Here is a 22,341-nt window from a genome sequence, read left to right as displayed (position 1 = left end):
TGCAGAGTCTGAGCTGCCCCTCCGGCCTCGACGTACCGTGGCCTTGGCCTTCCTCGCCCGAGCCTGCGACTTCTTAAACCTCCGTGTTTCTTCTACCGAATCTTTCTGAGCGTCCTTTTCTGGGAAAAGACGAGCAAGTTAGGGAGCAGGCCATCTTGTGGCTGGTGCCAGGTGATCAGGGTCCCGGGTAGGGTCACTGCATCGATCACCATTCACTGGGGGGACGGGAGGGCGGCAAAGGGCCGGCTTTCCAGGGGGAGGCTCCGAAGCCCAGGCTGACCGCCCGCAGCCTCTTGGGTGAGGGGCTGCAGCTTGGGCTTACCTGGAGGCCTGGGCCTGGCAACCGGGAAGGCTCTCCTCAGCCTGCGGCACAGCGCGTGCACCTCTGCCTGCCCCGTCAGGAACACCAGGATGCCGCCTGTGGGGAGAGCCAGCCCCGCCGTGACCCGCTCGTTCACGCAGCAGACGCTACCTTGGCCATGACCGTGTGCCAGGCCTTGATCCGAGAGCTGGGGCGCAAGGAAGTGCTGATCAAACCAGGGCTGCAGAGGCCCAGACGAGCGACGGGCAGCTGCCCGCACACCGAGGGCGCTGGGACAAGGGGCTCAACAGTTGCCGTGGGAGCCGGCATCCCATCCCCCAGTATGAGCCCAAAACACGGGGAAAGCAGCTCTCCTCCGGGGAAGTGGGAGCAACACAAGGGTCCATCGCCTGGTGAACGGAACTGACGGGGATATGGTGAGAACTGTGGGGGGTCAGGAGTGAGACTCAGGCGGGACACGCCTGTTCACCGGCCCTGCGTCTGTGGGGACAAAAGGCACCCTCCACCCCCTCACCCCCTACCCAGTTAGTCCCTGAAGCCTCGCGATCCTTGGGGCGGAACACGGCAGGGCAGGTGCTGCGAGCGCTCTGGACCAGTGACGACACTGAGGCACAGCGAGGCCGAGTGGCTGCACCCCCGGGCCTGCAGGGGGAGGGCCGGCCTCCTCCCGGCCAGGGCCTCACCTGCGGGCAGCACGCGGTGGATCTTGCACACCTTCCGGAAGCACTCCCCACTGTAGTCTTCCAGCGGCGTCCGCTTGTTAAAATGCACGGTCACCGGGAACTGCCGGGACTCAACCTACGAGGACGCCCAGGGAAGCACGGGGTCGGGGTCGGGGGTCAGGGGTGACCTGAGCCCAGGCCCAGGCCCTCCCCTTCCCTGAACTCTCTGACCACGAAGGTCTCCATTTGGTGCTACGATCCCACCCACCTCCCCGGCAGCAGGCGTCCTGCGCTCTGTCGCAGTTGACAGAGGGGCCCGGCCTCCCGCGGCACCCTGAGACCCCGGCCTGGGCGGTACCTTGATGACGGGGGGCGGCTGGGCGAAGAGCCGCTGGTTCTGGGTGAAGTCCTCCACCCGCAGCGTGGCCGACATGATGAGCAGCTTCAGCGGCAAGTGCCTCTGGGGGACGAGAGACCCGGGGACCCATAGCCGCCAGGAACACTGGGGCCAGGAACACTGACGGGGGGCAGCGGGGGGCCCTTGGGGGAGACCTGCCCTGCCCTCCTGGCCTCCCTCCAGCCCCACCTCGCCTCGATCCTCAATCCTCTTTCTGGTTGCCAAAGATGTAAGAAAGAAGTGGTAGGCCTGCTCGCCGCAGCTAGAGAAAGCCCGCGCGCAGCAACGAAGACCCAACACAGCCAAAAATAAACAAATTAATTAATTTATTAAAAAAAAAGACAAAAAAATAAAAAATAAATAAATTAAAAAAAAGACAGATAGCCCCAAGGGACTTCCCCGGTGGTCCAGTAGTTAGGACTCAGTGCTTTCACTGCCGAGGGCGTGGGTTCAATCCCTCGTCAGGGAACTAACATCCCCGCAAGCCGTGCGGCGTGGCCAAAAGGAATGAAAAAAAGATTCCTCCAAGTCAAGCTCTGATGGTGTGAGATGAGACGGGAGGGCCGAGCCTGGGGTCCACCTGGCACACCGGCACAAGGGGTGTGGTGGTCTCAGCCCTCCCTCCCCCTCGACGTTGTGACTGCGGTGGCGGGTGCCTCGTTCCCAGCCCCCTAGGCAGCACCTACTGTGCCCCCTGGCGGGCTCTGCTCTCGAGCCCTTGGAAGCTGTCCCCTGAGGCTCGTAAGGTCCAAACCCCGAAGTTCAGCGTTTTCGGCGAACAGAAGCCAAGGTGAGAGGCACAGCGCAGACCAAAGGCCCCGTCTCCTTCCTGCAACAACTTCCCCCGTCTGCCCCAGCCCGCGTACCTCCCTGCATCTCCTGTTCTCCCCACCTCCCTCACTCCGCTCCGCCACCCTAGGCTGCCTGACAGTCCTCAACACACAAATCCAGACCATGGCGAGGACTAAAATCATGGGAAGTCCCAAGCGTGGGCAAGGACGTGAACCGGCAGCCTGTACCCTGCTGGCGGGAACATAAGGGACGCAGCCGCTGCGGAAGATGGTCTGGGATGGTCGAAATGGTTAAACGCAGAGCTCCCATGGGGCCTGGCGGCTCTGCCCCTGGGCACAGACCCGAGAGAAAGGAAACAAGTCCACACGGAGACCCGGACACGGATGTTCACGAGAGCCAAAACGCGGAAAGAGCCCAGCTGTCCTCCGACAGATGAATGGCTATATGAAATGTGGTCCCTCCACACATGATTCAGCCATAAAAAGGAACGAAGCACTGACACAGGCCACGATGGAGATGAACTTTGAAAATGTGCTAAGTGAAAGAAGCCAGTCACAAAAGGCCACATGTTGTGTCTTTTCACTTACATGAAATACCCGGAATAGGTAAATCCATAGAGACAGAAAGTGCCCTGACGGATGCCTGGAGATGGGGGAGGGCAGGAGGATGGGGTGATAGCCAAAGGGCACAGGGTTTCTTTTCAGGGTGACAGAAATATTTTAAAGTCGATCGTGGTGATGATATAACAACTCTGAATATGCTAAAAACCACTGAATCGTACACTGTAAGGGCATCCATTATGTAAAATAAAGTCACAACCCCCCCCAAGATATCAGGATAACACCTGCCCCAGGGCCTTTGCACCGGCTATTCTCAATTCTCAGAATCTCCTCCCACCAGTACCCCTCCTCACTCACTCACTTCCTCCAGCCCCCCACTCAGAGGTCACCCTCTCAGTGAGTCTTCTCTCACTACCAACCCTCCACCTTCTGCCTGGCACTGCTCCCTCTCCCCGGCTTTGTCCGTCACCAGCTCACAGGTTTTCTGAGTTTGCTTACTGTCAGGTGCCCTCATGAAAATGGAAACCCCACAAAGGCAGGAACCTCTGTCCTGTTCACCGTGATGTGCTCGGTGCCTGGCACACAGCACACACAGACCTGATGTCTACTTGATAAAGGTTCTGCACTTCTAAGAACTGGGCGTGGGGAAGTGCCAGCCTCTCGGCGGGACTGGCAGGGGCCAGCACAGGACAGTTCCACAGAGCTCCCACCCCAGGGCAGCATCCCTCTGACGTCCGCCCCTGCCTGATCTGGCGTGGGGGAGACGCAGGCAGGGGCAGACCCTAGGCCGGGCACAGGGCAAGCATCTCAGAGCACGTGGAGCACAAGCGTGGCTGGGTGGCCCCACCGGCGCTGCGGGTTCCAAAGACCCGGCTGGCGTCTCAGAGCCGGCTGCAGTGGAGCCTGGCCCACCACGGTCTCCTTGCTTGAGCCTCCTGCTCTGGACAAAGGGAAGGGTCACAGTGGATGAGGCTGGACCCAGGACAGGGATCACACAGGGTCTGTTTACGCCAAGACCCGCAGCCCAGCACCGGGCCTGGGGGGTCCTGTCCCGGGAGACCCTCTCACGGCAGCAGCCTGGGTGTAGACCGCCGTGGGCTGTGGGAGCCGTGGCCTGGGACTCGGGGCTCCCCGGCACCCTCACCTACCTTCTCCCGGAGACACACTATGCGGGACAGGAGGCCGATGAGGATGTCAGTGTACACGCTCCTCTCGTGGGCTTCGTCAATGACCACCACCTTGTACTTGAGCAGCAGGAAGTCCTGGTGGGGGAGGTCGGGGGGTGAGGCCAGCCAGCCGGGCCTGAGCACCCCAGGGTCACTGTGCACCCCAAGATGCCTGCTCAAGGAGCCCCTCTGGTAGCCAGCACAGATCTGAGAGCACTTGGCCTGCGGGGAGTCCTGGCCTATGACCCCGGGCCAGTTGCTTCACCTCCCAGGCCTCTTTCTTCATCTGTCAAATGGGACAACGGGACCCATCTCACGGGGTCGTGGTGAAGTTTCGATGACAATTACTATCTGTAAAGTACACAGCACGGGACCTGGGCCCTGGCAGAGAAATTTCTAGAGAAAAGGCAGCTACGATCTCTTAGAGCTGAGCTACCAAATGCAGATGCCCATGGGGCGGGGAGGGCAGGCAGGAAACGGGAACGAGGGGATGCTGGCTGGGGACCAGGGGCAAGAGCTCAGTGCATGCCATACAGGAAGGGGCCATCGATGCCACAACACACTCACAGCCACCGTCCCAGGCGGCCTCGAGGCAGGAGTCACCTCTGCTCTCCCAGTGACCCCTGCCCGGGGGACGTCATACAGCCCAAGAGAAGCAGTGTGCATTTGGCTAACACACAGTCTGTGAACCAAACCACATTGAAAACACAAGTTCACGTTTAACAAGCACTTACGAGGTGGGGTGCTAAGGTGCTTTCGTGCGTCACACGATTTTTGTTTCAAAGCAATTAGGAGGAAGGTACCAGCTTGCAGATGGAGAAACTAAGGATCACAGAGGTTGCGTAACTCGCACAAGGTCACACAGCAGCACGGTGGTAAACACAGTGGTTTGCCAACATTCACTGCTCACACGCCAGGTGACAGCCTAGCCCCCCGCCTCCAGGCTTACCAGCCTTGCTTTGTGACGCCAGATGAGCAACCAACCTTTTGGATTTCCTTGAGCAAGACGCCATCGGTCATGAACTTGATTCTGGTCTCTTCGGTCACGTTTCCCTCGTATCGGATCTGATAGGAGACGACCCTGTGGGCACAGGCTACGGCTCGGTCCCCCAGAGCTGCAGCTGCCTGGGTCTGCAGCCATGCGGCCACTCCAAGGTGGGCAGAGGAGCAGGCCTGGCCCCGCTGGGCAGGCGGCCGAGGGGAGGGCCCACCGGCTCCCCCAGCAAGGCCCGGACACAGGCCCACCCCGCCTCCCTCTCCAGGAGCTGTCACGGGCAAGTGAAGAGCACGTCAATCAAACACACACACGGACCCTGGCTGGAGCCCGACGTGAACAAGCAACTGTAAAAGCTGTTTAGGAGACAACCCGGGAAATGGGAACACGGACCGGAGCACACTCTGGAGTTATGATACACTCTTTAGTGGCGGTACTGCTGTTATGTTTTCAGAATCCTATTCTTAAAAAAAAACAAAAAACAAAAACAAACCAGGGACCTCCCTGGTGGTCCCGTGGTTAGGACTCTGCGCTTCCACTGCAGGGGGCACGGGCTCGATCCCTGGTCAGGGAACTAAGATTCCCCAAGCCTTGGGGTGCGGCCAAGAAAACAAACAACCCAAAAAAACCCCAGACTCATGATCTTTCAGCCCCGCACAGTGAAACATTGAGGCTGAGATGATGCGAGACCTGAGACTTGCTCCAAACCGGGTCTCGGGTACGTGGGGGTTCATCACACTAGTCTCTCCACTTTTGTACACGCTTGAAGATTTCACACTAAAAAGCTGAAGAGAATTGGGCTTCCCTGGTGGCACAGCGGTTGAGAATCTGCCTGCCGGTGCAGGCGACACGGGTTCATGCCCTGGTCCGGGAGGATCCCACATGCCGCGGAGCGGCTGGGCCCGTGAGCCATGGCCGCTGAGCCTGCGCGTCCGGAGCCTGTGCTCCGCAACGGGAGAGGCCACGACAGTGAGAGGCCCACGCACTGCGATGAAGAGTGGCCCCCACTTGCTACAACTAGAGAAAGCCCTCGCACAGAACCGAAGACCCAACACAGCCACAAATAAATAAATAAATAAATTTAAAAGTTGAAGAGAATGAAAGGGGCAGCTTTGTATGTACTGTAATTTTCAAGGTACACATTGAAATGCCACAAGAAAGATACAGAAGGGCCTGAACAGTATGAACCGTTCACGCAGCAGCCAGACAGCGAGAAATACAGAGACACACAGAACTGCCTGTCTGTGCACACAACTGTCTAGAAGGATCCACAGCAAACGTGCAGTCGTGGCTGCCACCGGGGAGGGAGCTGGGGGAGCCTCGCCCACCTAAGACACGAACAGAACAAGCCTCCCCAGTCTGTGTGCTGGGCCCAGCGGGGGCAGGGTTCTGTCCCCAGAGCCAGGACGGGCCTGACCCATGGCAGGTCCTGGTCGGTAAACATCTGATGCCAGTGTGGATGGCGGGCACTCTGCCTCTATACGATTCTGTGCTTTCTTTTTTCTTTCTCCTTGGCCGCGTGGCGCAGCTTGTGGGATCTTTGTTCCCTGGCCAGGGATGAAACCCAGGCCCTCGGCAGTGAAGGCGTGGAGTCCTAACCACTGGGCCGCCAGGGTGTTCCCTACAGGTCTGTGCTTTCTGAGCCTCAGACCACACTGGACACGCCACCCCTTCCAGCCTGAACTGGACGGTCTGGGCTGAGATGCAGGCGTCTGCATTATCGACACGGCGCGGAGCCATCCTCAGGCCAGGGCTATGCTGTGTTCAAACTGCTTTCCGAGGCAAGTCCTGCAGCCTTACTGCCAGGAGAGGGTTTTCCTCCTGGAAACCTGAGGCCATAAATTAACCCGGCCACGCTATTCGCCTCCTGCCTGCCTTCGGCCACCTGCTGCTCTGCTCTGCCCTCAAGGCCTGTAAGGGCCACTCTGTCCCCTCACTAAGGGCCTGGCTGGCTTGCCCCTGCTTCACGACGCCCCTACTGTTGGCATGTAGGGAACCGCCCTGTGCTTAGATGCAGACGTGGCGCCCCCTGCCAGCGCCCCCCAGGGGGACGCGGGCCTGCGCCGTGGCTCAGGTCTGGTGGGGCCAGAAGGCCACCCCCAACTCTCCCATAGGAGGCAGAGCCCTCACCGTGGTGACAGATTCATCTCCTTGGCCACTCGCTGGGACATGGCCATGGCGGCCACTCGGCGGGGCTCCGTGACGCCAATGATGCTGTTGTCACTGGGGGAGGAGAACACAAGGCATCAGGAGGGCTCCGCCCCACCCGTCTGCCCCGAAGTCACATGCGGCTCGGGAAGCGGCCCTCACTGGGGGTGACGGGACACGGGCGCCAGGCAAGGCACCGCAGCACCACTTAACAACAGCAAAAGGGAACGGCCCACAGGGCACTCTACAGAAGACGCTCTGATAATCACAGGGCCAAGGGGTCCAGGCAGCCGCAAACAAGCACGAGGCCTAGGTGGACCTGAGCCTGCAGCCAGGGGGCTTGTCCAACCCAGCCGAGCACACGCGCCTCCACAGAACCTACCCAGAGGACGGGTGGTGGATTCTGGGCAGGAAAGAGTTGACCCAGCAGGCCCGAGGCTGCTCTCCCTACAAAGCTCTGCTTCCAGGGCAGCCCCTGGCTGGTGTCTGGGATCCTGGATTTCAGGAGGGCTCCCGCCTCTCCCTGACGGACGAGCGGGGCTCACTGTGCCTGAACTGCTTGTACAAACAAGGTGGCGCATGCTGACACCTGCTTTCCTCTGGGGAGTCTAGGACTGGGTAGGTACCAGGCAGAGGCCACCTGTGTGACCAGCCCCGGTAAGAACCCTGGGTGCTGAGCCTCTGCTGGGCGTCCCTGCTTGATGACATCTCACACGGGCAATGAAGCGCGTCCTGTGTGACCCCCGCCCTGGGAGAGGGCTCTGGGGGCCTGGGCCTGGTTCCCCCAGACTTCACCCCGTGAGCCTTTCCCTTTGCCGGCTGTGCTTTGTGTCGTTCACTGTAATATATCACAGCCGTGAGTACGATTACATGCTGGGTCCTGGGAGTGTTCCCAGCAAATTGCTGAACCTGGGGGTGGTCTTGGGGACCCTGACACACATGGGTCGGAAGGGCCAACAGGAGTTGACACGCCATCCCTCCCACCAGGGACCAACCTAAACGTTTTACACAAATTCAGTCATTTCATCTACATAACAACCCCGTGAAGTAGGTGCAGTGATGAACCCTATGTCACAGCTGAGGAAACTGAGGCCCAGAGAGGTTAAGGAGCTTGCCCCAAGTCACACAGCATGGCAACGGCAGAGCCGCAATTAGATCCCCAGGAGCCCTGCTCCTAACAACTTCCAGGGGCCACGTCTCACTGTCACCTGAGGAACCTGTGGGGACCCTGTGGCCAGCCCCCACCTGCTGTAGCCTGCTTCGTAGAGAAACTGGGGCACCTGGGTGGTCTTCCCGCTGCCGGTCTCGCCGCACACGATGACAACGGGGTGCTCGGCCACTGCCTCCATGATCACTTGTTCTTCAGAGAGAATCGGGAGCTTCAGCCGCTCTTCCTGGCGAGAGAGGGGAAGTCAGCGCTCACGGAATGGGGGTGGGGGGTTGTCGTCCCCTGCAGAAGGGCGGAGGGGATGGGGGGCTTTGTTCAAAGCAAGATTACGTAGGGTGACGTGGTTCCTATAAAGGCAGCAGCCGGCATCCAGCCAAGGGGAACAGGTGCGCTCGCTGGAGGATGGAAGCCCTGATGGCTGGGGAGGGGCAGAGACATGGGCTGGGTCCTCGGGGACAGCGTGGTGCAGAGAAGCCCCTCTGGGCACAAGGAACTCTTGCCTGCTGCCGGGGGGAGACTACACTTACGGCACAATCACTTCGGCAAACAACCGGGTGCTAATTTTACCAAAATCGAGAATGTGAGATACAGCGATTCCTCTCCTAGGTACTCACACGTGGGTGCGCGCGCACACACATACACGTGCTCACACAAGTATTACAGAGTGAGGGAGAAGTTTCATGAACCCCTGCTTGCCCTTGTTATGTGTGACGCATGCTAGCACGCTAATTTTAAACATTCTGTTCTCTATCTCTATTCCATTCCATTGGTTAAAAAAAAAAAAAAAAAGGTGCTGGCCATCTCATGACTCCACAATGGCTGTGACTTCCAGTTTGTAAACGCTGCTCCCCCCCAAATTTTTGTACCTGTGGCTTTGAGAAAAAGGCAAGAATGTTTAAATCAGCAGTGAAGATGGTAGCAAAAAGCTAAAACAACCCAAATGCCCAGCCAGAGAAGGGTACTTAAAACGTGCTCTGTTCACACAACGTAATGCTCTATAGCAGTGAAAACAAAACAAAACAAAACCCAAACGGACCTTGGTGACACAATGCCAACTAACAAATAAGCAAAGTGCTCAAAAATAGACATGATGTGAGGCCGCTTATAAAACAGGCAAACCTAGGCGTAAAAACACGCACGTGCAAAAACCACAGAGAAAGGCAGGGGATGAACCCCAGGGGGCACCAGGGACGCTGGATGGCGGAGCCCGGGTTCCTGAACGGCCGTGTGGAGCAGAATCTCACACCCCAACTCGCAGAGGACGGCACTGGGCTCTGACGTCCCCTACAAGGAAGCCTTTGTGGCATGAAGCCAGTGGCACTTCAGGGTCTGTTAGAGCAGTAAGCTCACCCTAATTGCTTATATATGAGCACACAAATGTACCTGTGACTGAAATCACCTCATCTCCACAATCCAATCTGTGGTTTTAAACAGCTGCTCTAAGACCCAGGAACCCTCTGCCTCAGGTCTTTGCTCACACACTTCTCGGTGTGGGACGGCCCCCATGCTCCCATCTGGTCCCTGAACTCTCGACCCGGATGCCTTCCCTGATGAAGCCAGGCCCTCCTGTGATCCCCCCTCATGGTATCCGATCTTGCCCTCCGTGGCTCTCGTCCCATGTGTGGTCGACCTCGGTCTCCCCTCCTGGACCGAGAGCTCCGAGACTGCAGATCGCTCCACCTCCTGTGCTGGCCCACAGCACGTGCTCCGTGGAAACGTGTGGACGGAACCACCACCCGTGATGGGCCAGACCCTGCGGCATCACCAGCCTCACGGCTCCCCAGGTGCGTTCCATGGGCCTCGGGCTTCATCTCCCTGAATCTTGTTGTCCTGACAACCCAGTGAGACCCTCATTTTACCAGACAAGGATATGAAGTGTAGAGAGCCGGAGTCCCTGTGAGTAGACGGGTACCCCCATGCTACGGACGAAAACGAGGCCCAGAATGAGCTGGAAGGTGGGGGCACCAGCACTCCATTTCAGGTCAACTGACTCCAGAGCCCAAGCTCTTGTCCCAGTGAGCAGATGCCTGGACCAGGACCTGTGGTCAGAGGCTGAAGGTGACGGTGACCAGACGATGATAAGGGCAGCGGACACCCATCTGAGCAGCCCTGACCACGTGCCGGGCACCCGCTCGTCAGCCCTACAACAACCTTGCGAGGTGGGTACAGCTGTCCCCCTTTTCCAGGCAAGGAAACTGAGGCACAGAAGGCAATGCAACCTGCTCAGATCCTGGGACGCCCTCTCTCTGCACCCTCAGCCCCCTCACAGCACAGACCTGAGCACCTAAGCCCTTAATCAAACACCAGAGAGGCCAACCTGCATTTCAGGGGAGCGGTTCACGGGGACGAAGACGGCGGGCTTCGCTGGGGGCCTGGCCAGGGCAGAGGCTGCCGCAGGAGGAGCTGGTGGAGGGAGACCGCTGGGCACTGGGCTCTGGCCCCTGGCCCCGGGCGGAGCTGGTGGCAGATGCGCTGGGGGCGACCCTGCACTGGCCTCTGCCTGCTCGTCCGCTGGGGTCTCCTCAGGTCCAGACTCTGCTGAGGACTCAGACTCCTCCTCTTCTGCCTCCTGGTGGTGGCGCTTCCGGTGGGCCCCGCTGAGGCTGCTGACCTTCTCCAGACCCTGGGCTGCCACGCTGTCGGGCTTCCTGCCGGGAGAGCCAGAAGTCAGAGCCTAGGACGGGCCAGTCAACCTGAGGCAGCTCTGGGTTGCTGCAGGCTCCTCAGAGGCCAGGCTGCAAAGGCCACGCCCCTCCCTGCTGCAGGGCCTTTGCACCCGCTGTCCATGCTCCCTGAAGACAACTGCTCCCTTACTCGATTCCAAGGACACCTCTCAGGAGGACTCTCCCTTACCGTGTAGCCTCAATCACCTCCCCCATCCCCTCCATCCTCTTCCACCTGCTCTTTTCTGCTTAGTGCTCACCAGCACTAAATATATATGTATTCACTGGACCACTGCCCATCTCCCCACCATTAGAATGCGAGCTTCTTAAGGGAAGAAATTTAACTTTTGTTCACTGCTCTATTCCTAGGGCCCGCAGGAGAGCCTGAGATGCAGTTTATACGTGATAAGCAGTCGCTAAATGCACAAGGCTTAACAGGCCAGTACTGGAAATGAGCAGAGAGGGCCAAGTGTGAGAGCAGTGGGCAGGGGCGTGGGCTGGGGGGAGCACACGGGCCCCATCTAGTGCCGGCTGCTCTGTGGGAAGGCCAGCTGGTGCAGCCACATCACCCAACTGGTCAAGACCGGGGGGACCCGGGATTTTAATGTGAAATCTCCTCATTCTTAAATGTTGACTGTGGAACAGCGTCTCCCCAAAATTCACGGCCACGCAGATGCTCAGAATGTGACCTTATTTGGAAACAGGGTCTTCAGGATGTCATTAAGATGAGGTCATACTAGATTAGGATGGGCCCTAAATCCAACGACTGGTGTCCTTATAAGAAAACAGAGACCCAGGGGACTTCCTTGGTGGTCCAGTGGTTAAGACTCCATGCTCCCAATGCAGGGGGCATGGGTTCAGTCTCTGGTCGGGGAGCTAGGATCCCGCATGCTGCGTGGCCAGAAAAAAAAAAAAAAAAGAAAAAAGAAAACAGAGACCCAGACACAGACAGAAGGCCACGGAAGACACACAGAGGATGCCACGTGACGATAAGCCGAGACTGCGGTGACGTGTTGACCAGCCACGGAACGCCCAGGATGGCCGGCACCACCAGAAGCTCGGGGAGAGGCTGGAACAGATTCTCTGGCCTCCAGCAGGAACCCACCCCACCAACACCTTGACTTTGGACTTCTGGCGGTCAGAACCACGAGAATAAATTCCTCTTGTTTCAAGGTCCCCAGTTTGTGGTGACCTGTTACCGCAGCCCTAGGAGACTCACACATGTGCAGAAGATCCCAATGTCTAATGATGCTACGGGAACCAAACAAAACCTGCCAATGGGCTAAATCAAATCCTTGACCTCCTTGGTGACAACTTCTAGGCTACTCGTCCCTGCAAAAGCTGGAAGGACCTGTAAGGCAGGACCCAGCGTCGCGGGAGAACGCCAGCATCCTGCGCACGGCAGGACAGTTTGCATCATCTGAGGCCTCTACGCATTTGAGGCATTTGAGCACACGTGCCGTTGCAAACGCATTTTCTCATAACCCCAGAAGACGCCATGACCCCTGAGCCCCCCGGGGAGCCCTGGCGGGAAGGACGGGCTTCAGGGAGGGGCCAGCCGACTCACTCTTTGGTGCGGTACATGCGGTCCCCAGTGCCCAGTTTGGACGTGGTGTAAAACAGTCTCATCTCAGCTTCTGAAACCTGGACTTCGCTCAATTTCTGGAGCATCTCTGCTCGCTGGGGAAGGAAATGAGTGTGTTACACATTTGGCATCATGATCCCCTCGTCAGAAGGGAAGCTGAGACTCTAAATAAAATTCCAGCATCACTAACACCTACAGTCTTTTTTAAACCAAAGGTCGAACTGCAATTACCATCCTTCATGGAGTTCTTAACGCCGAAAGACCCGTGAGCTTAGGGTGGCTTTCTGCCCCCTTACGGAGTCTGGGGTTGGATAAACAAGGCTCTCTTTGCACCACGGTGTGTCGTAAGGGAAGATCATCGACTATCCAGATGCCCATCAACGGGAGATGAAATAATAAAGTAGGGTCTATTTGTATAACGCAAGACTTCCCGCAGTTAGTACAAGGGAAGAACAGCTGAGTGTGTGATAGGAAGTGGTCCCCACTCTGCCTTGAATAAAGCAGTGAGCGGGGGCGGGTCCAGTTGGTTCCTTTCCCCTGGGTGAGCAATTCATGAGTGTTTGTTTTGTTATTCTTGAAATTACACAGATATTTTATATCTGCTTTTATACGTGTTTATGTATATATATATGTGTATATATATATATATACACACACATACACACACACACATTTCGTAATCGATAAAAAACAACGTACAGAACAGCAAGAAAAGATGCTCACAGCATTCAAATAGGACACACGCACAGGACAGTGAGCCTCCCCTGCATGAAGGGCTCCAGGGACCAAGCGTCAGAGCTGCTAACGGGAGGCCTGTGTGTCCCCTGGTGGACACAGCACGCCATGTGGTCACCTTGCCAGAAAGACTAACGAGAGAGAATCTCCTAAAGCCTCTAGATCGGGGTTTCTCAGTTTTCACACTACTGGCATTTGGGGCCAGATCATTTTTTTGATGTTATGAGCACTGCAGGCTGTTTAACAGCATCCCAGACCTCTACCCCCCAGATGCCAGTAGCGTCTCCCAAATCGTCACAACCCCAGATATGTCCAGATTTGGCCAAATGTTCCCGGGGCGGGGGGCGCAAAACTGTCTCAGTTAAGAGTCACTGCCCCAGACCCAAATACCAATTTATAGGAAATTCAGAGGGTGGAAGACCATGTTTATATCAGAGATTAAAAGTTTTTAATCCAGACCATGGGAAAGTCTCTGAGACAAACAAACCAATCTCTCCAACAAATATAAGGGGGAAAGACAAGAGATGCGGGTGGAGAGCATCTATGAAACAATTAGAAATTTGACTATTTACTGGATATCTAATGGTATTTTGAAAAAATTTAGACATGCTAATGGCATTGTGGTAATTTGAAACGGTCCTTATTTTAGAGATGCAAACTGAAATATTCAGGGATATGTATATGGGTTGAATGGTGGCCCTCCGAAAACATATATCCATGTCCCAGAATGGGATCTTATTCAGAAAAAGGGCCTTTTTAAGTTAAGGGTAATTAGCTTAAGGATCTCGAGATGAAATCCTGAATTATCCAGGTGAGTCCTAAATTCAAAGCCAAGTGTCCTTGGGACTCCCCTGGCCGTCCAGTGGTTAAGACCCTGCGCTTCCACTGCAGGGGGCACAGGCTCCATCCCTGGTCAGGAACTAAGATCCTGCACGCCGCATGGTGCAGCCAAAACATTTTTTAGAAAAAAAAAGAAAAATAGGGGCTTCCCTGGTGGCGCAGTGGTTGAGAGTCCGCCTGCCGATGCAGGGGACATGGGTTCGTGCCCCGGTCCGGGAAGATCCCACGTGCCGCAGAGCGGCTGGGCCCGTGAGCCATGGCCACTGAGCCTGCGCGTCCGGAGCCTGTGCTCCGCAACGGGAGAGGCCACAACAGTGGGAGGCCCGCGTACCGCAAAAAACAAAACAAAACAAAACAAAACAGAAAAACAAACAGAAAAAACAAAAAAAAATACAGAAAAAGACAAGTGTCCTTATCAGAGATACACAGAGGAGGGACACATAGGGGAGCAGTCCACATAAAGACAGAGGCAGAGACTGGAGCAATGTGGCCATGAGCCGAGGAAATCCGGAGCCACAGGAGCTGGAAGAGGCCAGGTGGGACCGTCCCCTGGAGACTTCAAAAGGGGCACGGCCCCGCTGACACCTCGATTTCAGGCTTCTGGCTTCCAGATCACTGAGAGAACACATTTCCATTGTTTTAAGCCACCCAGTTTGTGGTCACTTGTCAAGGCCGCCACAGAAACTAGTACAGATTGATGCTGCCTGGGCTCTGACCCAGGGGGTGGGAAAGTGACCGGCTGTGGAGACGACCGAGGTTGACCACGAGCCTGACAACTGTTGGAGCTGAGGACAGGTACGCTGGAGTCCATGACGCTGTTGTCTCTAGCTTTATATATGTTCGAATTTCTCATTACAAAATTTTCTCCTTAAAAAAATATTAAGCAAAAAAGGTTAAAATTCTCCAGAATGAAGTTAAAAAATAAACAACAAAATGAATGAGGGGGGAAAATAAAAAGTGAGCATGTTGATCGACCAACTCCTGGTTCAACAATCAGGTGGCCTCCACAAAGCTGGACCTGTCCCAGACCGACAGATACCCAAGTAGCACATCTCCCAAGGACTGGAAAGGTTCTGGATCTGTGTGTCCCATACGGGGCACTAGCCACACGTGGCTATTTGCATTTAAGTTAATTAAAACCAAATCACGTTAAAAATCCAATTCCTCGGCCACACTGGCCACATCTCAAGCACTCAACAGCCACGTGTGGCTGGTGACCACTGTACTGGACATTGCAGACAGAGAACTTGTCCCTCCTTCTGGAAAGTTCTATCCGACAGTCCAGCCACAGGGATCACGTCGGGGGTCACAGACACCCCGACCCATCCCTCGCCATGCAGACAGAGCGTGCATACCTGGCGCTTCTTCTCCTTCTGGTCTAAGATTCTCTGCAGCATCTTCCGTTCTTTCTTGGTCAGGGGTTTCTTCTCCTTCTTGGACAGGGGAGGGGCTTTGGTCTTCTTCTTCTTCTTGCCAGGCAGGATGAGCGCGTTGCTTGCATCGACTCCTTTCAACGTGTCCTTATCTGAAAAGACACGCTTGCCTGACCCACAGCCCTGGAGGACAGAAAGCGCGGACGCCTGCGAGTCTCAAGATGCTGCGTTAACGCCGTTTTCCTCCGGGCTGACCCTCCTGCCCACAGTGAGAGCCACCCGGGCACCCGCATAGGAACAGGGGCGCAGGCCCGTCACACCTTCATTCCACCGGTCCACCCAGCACCTGCCACGGGTCAGCCGTCCTCGCGTTGTGGGGAGAGGGATGGGGGCGCAGCAAGGAGGGAACAGGCTGCAACAGCGCCTCCCTCCCAGCGGGGCCCTGTGTTCAGCGGGGCCATCTTTACAATAACTCTGAAAGACGCTCTCTCACACGTGTACAGTGGACTGAGTACCAAGCTTGCGTCACATCTATTTTTAAATGGTGGAGTCTGGGACATCCCTGGTGGTCCAGTGGTTAGGACTCCGTGTTTCCACCACCAGGGGCACAGGTTCAATCCCTGGTCAGGGAACTAAGATCCCAAAAGCCGTGTGGCGTGGCCAAAAAAAAAAAAAAACTCGGAGTTTGAAAGTATATGTTTCAGACCAAAATCCAGCTCCCTTATCACTCTTCAACTCAAACCTACTGCAGCACCATGGGGAGGAGGGGGCTTGGGGAGCACGTATTTCTGCCTGACACCCAACGCTGGAGTCCCCGCACAGGCAGTGTCTGACTTTTATTAACTGCTCAGGCTTTGTACAACTTTATGACATTACCAAGTGTAGGAGCGGTTGTGTGCTCCTCAGTAAGAAGAATGAGACTATTTTAAGCAATGCAAGCCATCCATTCTGCAGTTCTCAAACAAATTAAAAGCAGGGGGAGAAAAAGAAAAGAGTGTATAGCAGTATCTTCCAAAGGCTCCAAATCGTGTGACGTGGTGACAGCTAAAGGAGTGTGTGCTTGTACGCGCTTGTGCTTCAAAATCTCTCGGTTTTAATTTCTAATACGGTAAATATCGACAGACACAACCCACACTAACAAAAGCACTTTGGGGTCCTCAATTTTTAGGAATATAAAAGGGTTCTTGGTGCAAAAAATTTGAGAACCACTGTGCTATAGAAAAAAAGGGGCGGGGGAGATGTGCTAAAAAGAAAAATAAGAAAAAGGGTGATATTGGATCGGGGAAAGCTCTTTGAAGAAGGTAACCTGCTTTATATTCTTGTAAGATCCCTCTGGCCCCTGAGAAAGGTGGGGATAGACAGAGATGTCTTGTTCTGGGGTGAGAAACCACTTTCCCCAAATCTTTGAGTCTAAGAGACCTCGGGTCCCTCTGCTCTCAGCCAACTGTCAGTCCAGGGGTCTTCTGCCCTCTTAGAGGGGCCATCTCACTTCCTGAGTTGTCACTGCTGTTACAATGGATGACACCCATCACAGGACAATGTCACATCTCTACAGCTTGTCTTTACTTTTCAAAGCATTCTCGTTTCAGTCACAAACATATTCTCCCAAAATACCACCTCCGTGACTCTGAGAGCAGGTAGGGTGACTGTTACTGCTGGACCCATTTGACAGCTGACAACACTGAGGCACAGAGATGTCAGGCGATTTGCTTCAACTCCCAGCCTATCCCTGCAACTTCCAAGGCGGGAACTTGGACTCCAGATTCCCACTCTGACAATCTTTCCTATAACCCCACTGCCTTCCGGGTCCAAGAGGAGAGTGTGGAAGAAGAGGCTGATTAGCGGGTTGAGGGAAGCCAGCGGCCCCGGCTCTCTCTCCCTCCCTCCACCTCCTGAATCTAGACTCACTCTTCCCTAACACCTAAATCTGCTTGGCCCTCACGGATCCTATACAAGCAGCTGGATGAGTCCAACTTTGGAATGTGTTCAGTCTCAGGGGCCTGCAAGACAGCTGAACCCACTCAATCACTTCAGCCCAACTCTCACCCGAAACTGGACCCATCATGGTCGCCGATGGCCTCCCCAGTGTTACATCCACGGTCCTTTCTCTCCCTGCCTGATCCCACGGCCACATCTGACACAGACGGCAGGTCTTCCTCTTGGTCCCCGGACAACCACACTCTCCCAGGGTTCTCTTCCCACCTCACTGGACCGGACTCATTGCCTCAGCGAGCCAGTCTGGTCTTCAGACTTCAAATAAATATCATCTATACACAGATGACTCCAAACTGCTATCTCCCCTGGACTTGCCTCTCTCAAGCGTCCGATTCAGCAGCTGCCTGCTGACCCTTCTACTTGGATATCTGACAGGCCCCCCAAACCACTCATATCCAAAGCCAAGCTCCTGGCCTCCCCGCAAGCTGCCCATGCCTGCTTGCTCCAGCCTCCAGCCTCCAGCCTCCAGCCGCACGCCTGGGATTTGTTCTTGACGTGTCCTTTGCTCTTGCGCACAGCCAGAACAAAGCTCCATCTTCCAAATACATCCTGAATCCAACCACCTCTCACCACCTCTACTGCTGCCTCCCTGGTCCGAGCATCAACTCCTGCCAGAGTCAATGTACTCAGCAGCCTCCTATCAGATCGCCCAGATTCTCTGCCCTCTACTGCTTTTCCTCAACACAGCAAAGTGATGCTGTTAAAACCTAAGCCCTGGGCTTCCCTGGTGGCGCAGTGGTTGAGAATCCACCTGCCAGTGCAGGGGACACGGGTTCCAGCTCTGGTCAGGGAAGATCCCACATGCCGCGGAGCAAGTAAGCCCGTGCGCCACAACTACTGAGCCTGCGCTCTAGAGCCCACGAGACACAACTACTGAGCCCGCGTGCTGCAACTACTGAAGCCCGCACGCCTAGAGCCCGTGCTTTGCAACAAGAGAAGCCACCACAATGAGAAGCCCGCGCACCACAACGAAGAGTAGCCCCCGCTCGCCGCAACTAGAGAAAGCCTGTTTGCAGCAACGAAGACCCAACGCAGCCAAAAGTAAATAAATAAAATAAATTTATTCAAAAACAAAAACAAAAAAAACCTAAGCCCATCCTGTGTCCCTCCTCTGCTCTCAACTCTGCAGGGCCACCATCCTCACCATGACCCACCAGGCCCTACAAGATCCTGCCCCCATTTTATTTTATTTTTTTCTGCCCCATTTAAAATTTCATCTCCACTCAGCCATTCTGACTGCCTTCAGGTCTTAAAAAAGGATTCAACGCTTTCTCAATAGGGCCTTCCCCGCCGCCCCCCACCTCCATGAAACACTGCAACCTGCCCAAACACCTCTTGTGCTTTATCTCTTTAGTATGAATGTATGCAAAACATCCTATGTATTTTGTCTTTATCTTTGCTTGTCTCTTCCCAGAAGCATCTGAACTCTGCAGGGCAGGGAGTTTCTCCCTTAATCTCCTCTTCTGTTACTCTCCTAGAATAGTGCCTGGCACACAGTAGCCATTCCTAACAAAACGGAGGAGTCTGGGCAGAAATGTTAAGCAGCCTGGAGCTAAGCAGACAGGTCTGGGCTGAAAAATACAAACTTAGGGGTCGCTGGTAGGGAGGTTATAATCGAAGCCATTAGAATGGATGGAATTACCTTGTAATTCCTTGCCCAAACTCCCCCTAGAGCTATACTTGGGCTGGACCCCACTGGAAAAAAACTCCAGGTATTGTTCCGAATTCAGTTAAAACGAAACTGTCACTATTCCCCCTTCCTTTGTATCATCTGGGAGACGGGTATCTCTCCGTGTCGCCCGCCCGAGTCGCGGAGGCAGGGCATAGTCCGGGAGCCCTTCGGCCCCCATTGGCCAGCCCTGCCCCGAAGCCCTGGTTGGTCCCTCCCCCGAATCCCAGCCCTCGTCCGGGGGCGCCTTACTTACCCTCCAGTTCCAGCCGCACAGGGGGCGGCTCGGGAGGGCCCTTCGAAGGGCCGGGGGCCGCCTGCTGACGCCCCTTGATGTTGTACCTCCGGCGCAGCTTCCCCATGGCGCCCGGCTCCTGTTCTGCTCCCGCAGGTCCTACGACCAGCACACTACGAAGCCCAACCCACGTGGTACCCCACCGCACGTTCCGGCCGGAAAATTTCCGGGCTGAGTTCTCGCGAGAGCTGAAACTAACGGAATCCCTGGGGGCGGGGCTGGAGGAGGGGCCGCGCTGAAAGTCAGGGCCGGCCGGCGGCGGAGGCGGGACCAAGTTAGAGGAGGGACTTAGTTTAAGCCCAGGACTGTTCTCACAGAGGTTTGGTCTGAGTCTCTAAATACCAATATTAATTTGGCTATTTGGGAATGGGAGTGTTCTGTCATCTTTAAAAATATAACCCTGCCCCAATACAATCTTCTTCCCTCTCTTTTTTGCTTATCTGCATTTTCTGATATTCCTACAAGAAACAGTTGTGTAATAAAAAGGCCCTAAATATTTCCATTACAGTGACAGGTAGAACTAAAAGAAGGCATCTATTAGACAACTTTGAATTCTCATGACCACATCCCATTGTCTGTAGCGCACTGGGAAATAATGTATTTTCTGAATCCTGTATCTTGCGACTAGAACATCTATATTGTGTCTCCTTTTTTCTGTTAAAAGCATTAATTGGTTAAGGGCAAACATTTAAATTATATCACAAAAAAAGTGAAGACACTAGGCGTTATTTTAGAATTTTAGAAAGGATAAAGTTATTTTTAAGACTTATTTGCGGCTTCCCTGGTGGCGCAGTGGTTGAGAGTCCGCCTGCCGATTCAGGGGACATGGGTTCGTGCCCCGGTCCGGGAAGATCCCACATGCCGTGGAGCGGCTGGGCCCCTGAGCCAACGCAGAACAACGCAGATATGCTGCAGAGCAGGTAAGCAATAAATTGTTGTTGGTTTGAATGAATGAATGAAGAGTGTGATTAATTTGGATGAGCTCCCCTCTTCCCCCCAAAGACAAAAACAAACCCCCCTTTTGTTGCGATCATCCATTTACAATGCTTGGTGTCAGTTTATTCATCTCTTGTAAAAATAAAATACAGTGTGTGTGTGTGTGTGAAAAAAAAAAAGCCCCCACGAACACACAGGTGGTGCGTGAGAGGATTTACATAGTATACATATGAACATGCTTTTAATTAAGTAAAAAGGATTTGGGGCGAAAACGCTATAATGAGCAAATCAAACCTGTGTTTTCATAGGTTTTATTCCTTCGGATGATAATGATCTACAGTTTCTTCTTTCAATATGTTTATTTAAGTAAATAAAAAGTGTGTTCATCTTCAAATTATTAGGTAGGTAATAGAACATTCTCTTACATTTTCTTCTAAAGTATTATATACCAAAGTATTATCTCCAGAAGTTATAGAGAACACTTTATAAAGCAAAAGGAGAAAAGGCAAATACACAACAGCATGGATCTCATTAATATAATGTTGAACAAAAGAAGCCAATCACAAAAGATCATACTTTATGATCCAATTCACATAAAGTTCAAAAACAGGCAAAATGAATCCCCTAAATTTTGGAGGGGGCATAGTGAATGGGAGAGGGCAAAGGGAGCCGTTTTGCAAAGCTGGTAATGTTCCTTTTTTCAACCTGGGTGCTGGTCACCTTGTGTGTCATTTAAATTCATGGAGAGGCACCTTATGATTTGTGTATTTTTCTGTTGGTATGCTATACTTCAATATAAAAAAAAGTTTCCTTTTAAAAAAAAACTATAAGGCCAGTGAATATATAAAAACCTCACCAGGAATCTAGAAAAATGTAAGTTCAAAAAGAGGCAATTTTTCACTCTTTGGGTTGACAAAAGTTAAGTTTTATTTTCCTGGTGGTCTCAAAAAATGTCTGGTTAGACGTGGTTTGATTTAGGATGCAAACAAGGCCCCTCACTGTTGTGGCCTCTCCCGTTGCGGAGCACAGGCTCCGGACGCACAGGCCGAGCGGCCATGGCTCACGGGCCCAGCTGCTCCGCGGCATGTGGGGTCTTCCCGGACTGGGGCACGAACCCGTTTCACCTGCATCGGCAGGCAGACTCTCAACCACTGCACCACCAGGGAAGCCCCCCTGCTTTTATTTTTTATGTCATTTACTTATTGAGGAAACTGGGTCGTTAATCCTGTTGAATGCTCCACATTCTGGCTTTAGCTGATTGCTTCTGCTGCTTCTAATTTTTTTCTCCATCCCCCATATTTCCTGTAAACTGTTGGTTAGATGTGGAGGCCACATCAAGTTTGGGTCCAAAGTGTTTGGCAAGAATCCATCATAGGTGGCGCTGGTACTTCTGCCACTAAGACTGGCGGGTCCAGGTCCTGACCAGGTCCTGGCCCCTGCTTTTTTAAGTTCCCCACCGACCTGCCACCTTTTGGTTTTAGTGTCTTGATGATTGTGGCCTGGACCCGTCATTCGGCAAAGGAGTGCAAACGGATTTTCTAATTTCTAATTTTCTAATCTCTTTCACTCCCTCCTCATTTACTAGCGGGACTTTCCTAAAAAGAACTTCCGGTCCTCGACTATTTTGTGACTCTGAAATAGAGTTCTTTGAAGAAGGGCAGGAGGGACGCTTAATGCTTTTCTTTTAAACATTTCAGAATGAATGAATAAGCTCGTGCCCATGCCATCGGCAACGGTGGCCAATTTTGGGGTGTCATTATAAATTCAGCGATATATAAAACGTTTACAGTTCATATTTTCCAATCAATTGCACTCGTCCTTGTTGGGGCTGTTTCCACTTTTACAAGCTTGGGTTGCTTTTTATAGAAAAGTTAAAAATAAAAATTATTTTTTAAGAAAGAAAAAGTTAAAGCCCCACCAGGTCAGGGAAGACTTCCGGGCGGTGGGGGCGTGGAGATCATCAACCTCACAGCCGCCTCTCGCGCTCCGGCCAGGTCGCCGGCGGGTCCCGCGTCCGGGGGCGGGGCGCGGCGTGGGCAGG

The 22,341-nt window shown here is 54.1% G+C and overlaps 1 protein-coding gene across 2 annotated transcripts in view; it reads right to left on the bottom strand.

The window, feature by feature from the left end:
* Positions 1-19,521, bottom strand: part of DHX37 (DEAH-box helicase 37) — a 30,215-nt gene extending 10,694 nt beyond the window's left edge. The window contains exons 1-12 of one of the 2 annotated variants that reach the window (XM_024758660.1): positions 19,326-19,521; positions 15,388-15,557; positions 12,440-12,552; positions 10,527-10,857; positions 8,287-8,435; positions 7,024-7,116; positions 4,884-4,980; positions 3,882-3,995; positions 1,343-1,444; positions 1,006-1,120; positions 323-418; positions 37-119 (exon numbers count right to left, since the gene is read on the bottom strand). In XM_024758660.1, coding sequence (XP_024614428.1) covers positions 37-119; positions 323-418; positions 1,006-1,120; positions 1,343-1,444; positions 3,882-3,995; positions 4,884-4,980; positions 7,024-7,116; positions 8,287-8,435; positions 10,527-10,857; positions 12,440-12,552; positions 15,388-15,557; positions 19,326-19,431 — 1,569 coding nt within the window. In that variant the 5' untranslated portion in view covers positions 19,432-19,521. The remainder of the gene's footprint in view (positions 1-36; positions 120-322; positions 419-1,005; positions 1,121-1,342; positions 1,445-3,881; positions 3,996-4,883; positions 4,981-7,023; positions 7,117-8,286; positions 8,436-10,526; positions 10,858-12,439; positions 12,553-15,387; positions 15,558-19,325) is intronic. The other variant, XM_024758661.1, reaches the window with a different exon arrangement.
* Positions 19,522-22,341: the final 2,820 nt, after the last annotated feature.

This window comes from Neophocaena asiaeorientalis, unplaced genomic scaffold (assembly GCF_003031525.2).
Source record: "Neophocaena asiaeorientalis asiaeorientalis breed wild unplaced genomic scaffold, Neophocaena_asiaeorientalis_V1.1 scaffold77, whole genome shotgun sequence".
NCBI lineage: Eukaryota > Metazoa > Chordata > Mammalia > Artiodactyla > Phocoenidae > Neophocaena > Neophocaena asiaeorientalis.
The sequence above is the reverse complement of the archived record's forward strand: the minus strand, read 5'-3'. Positions and strand labels throughout refer to the sequence as shown.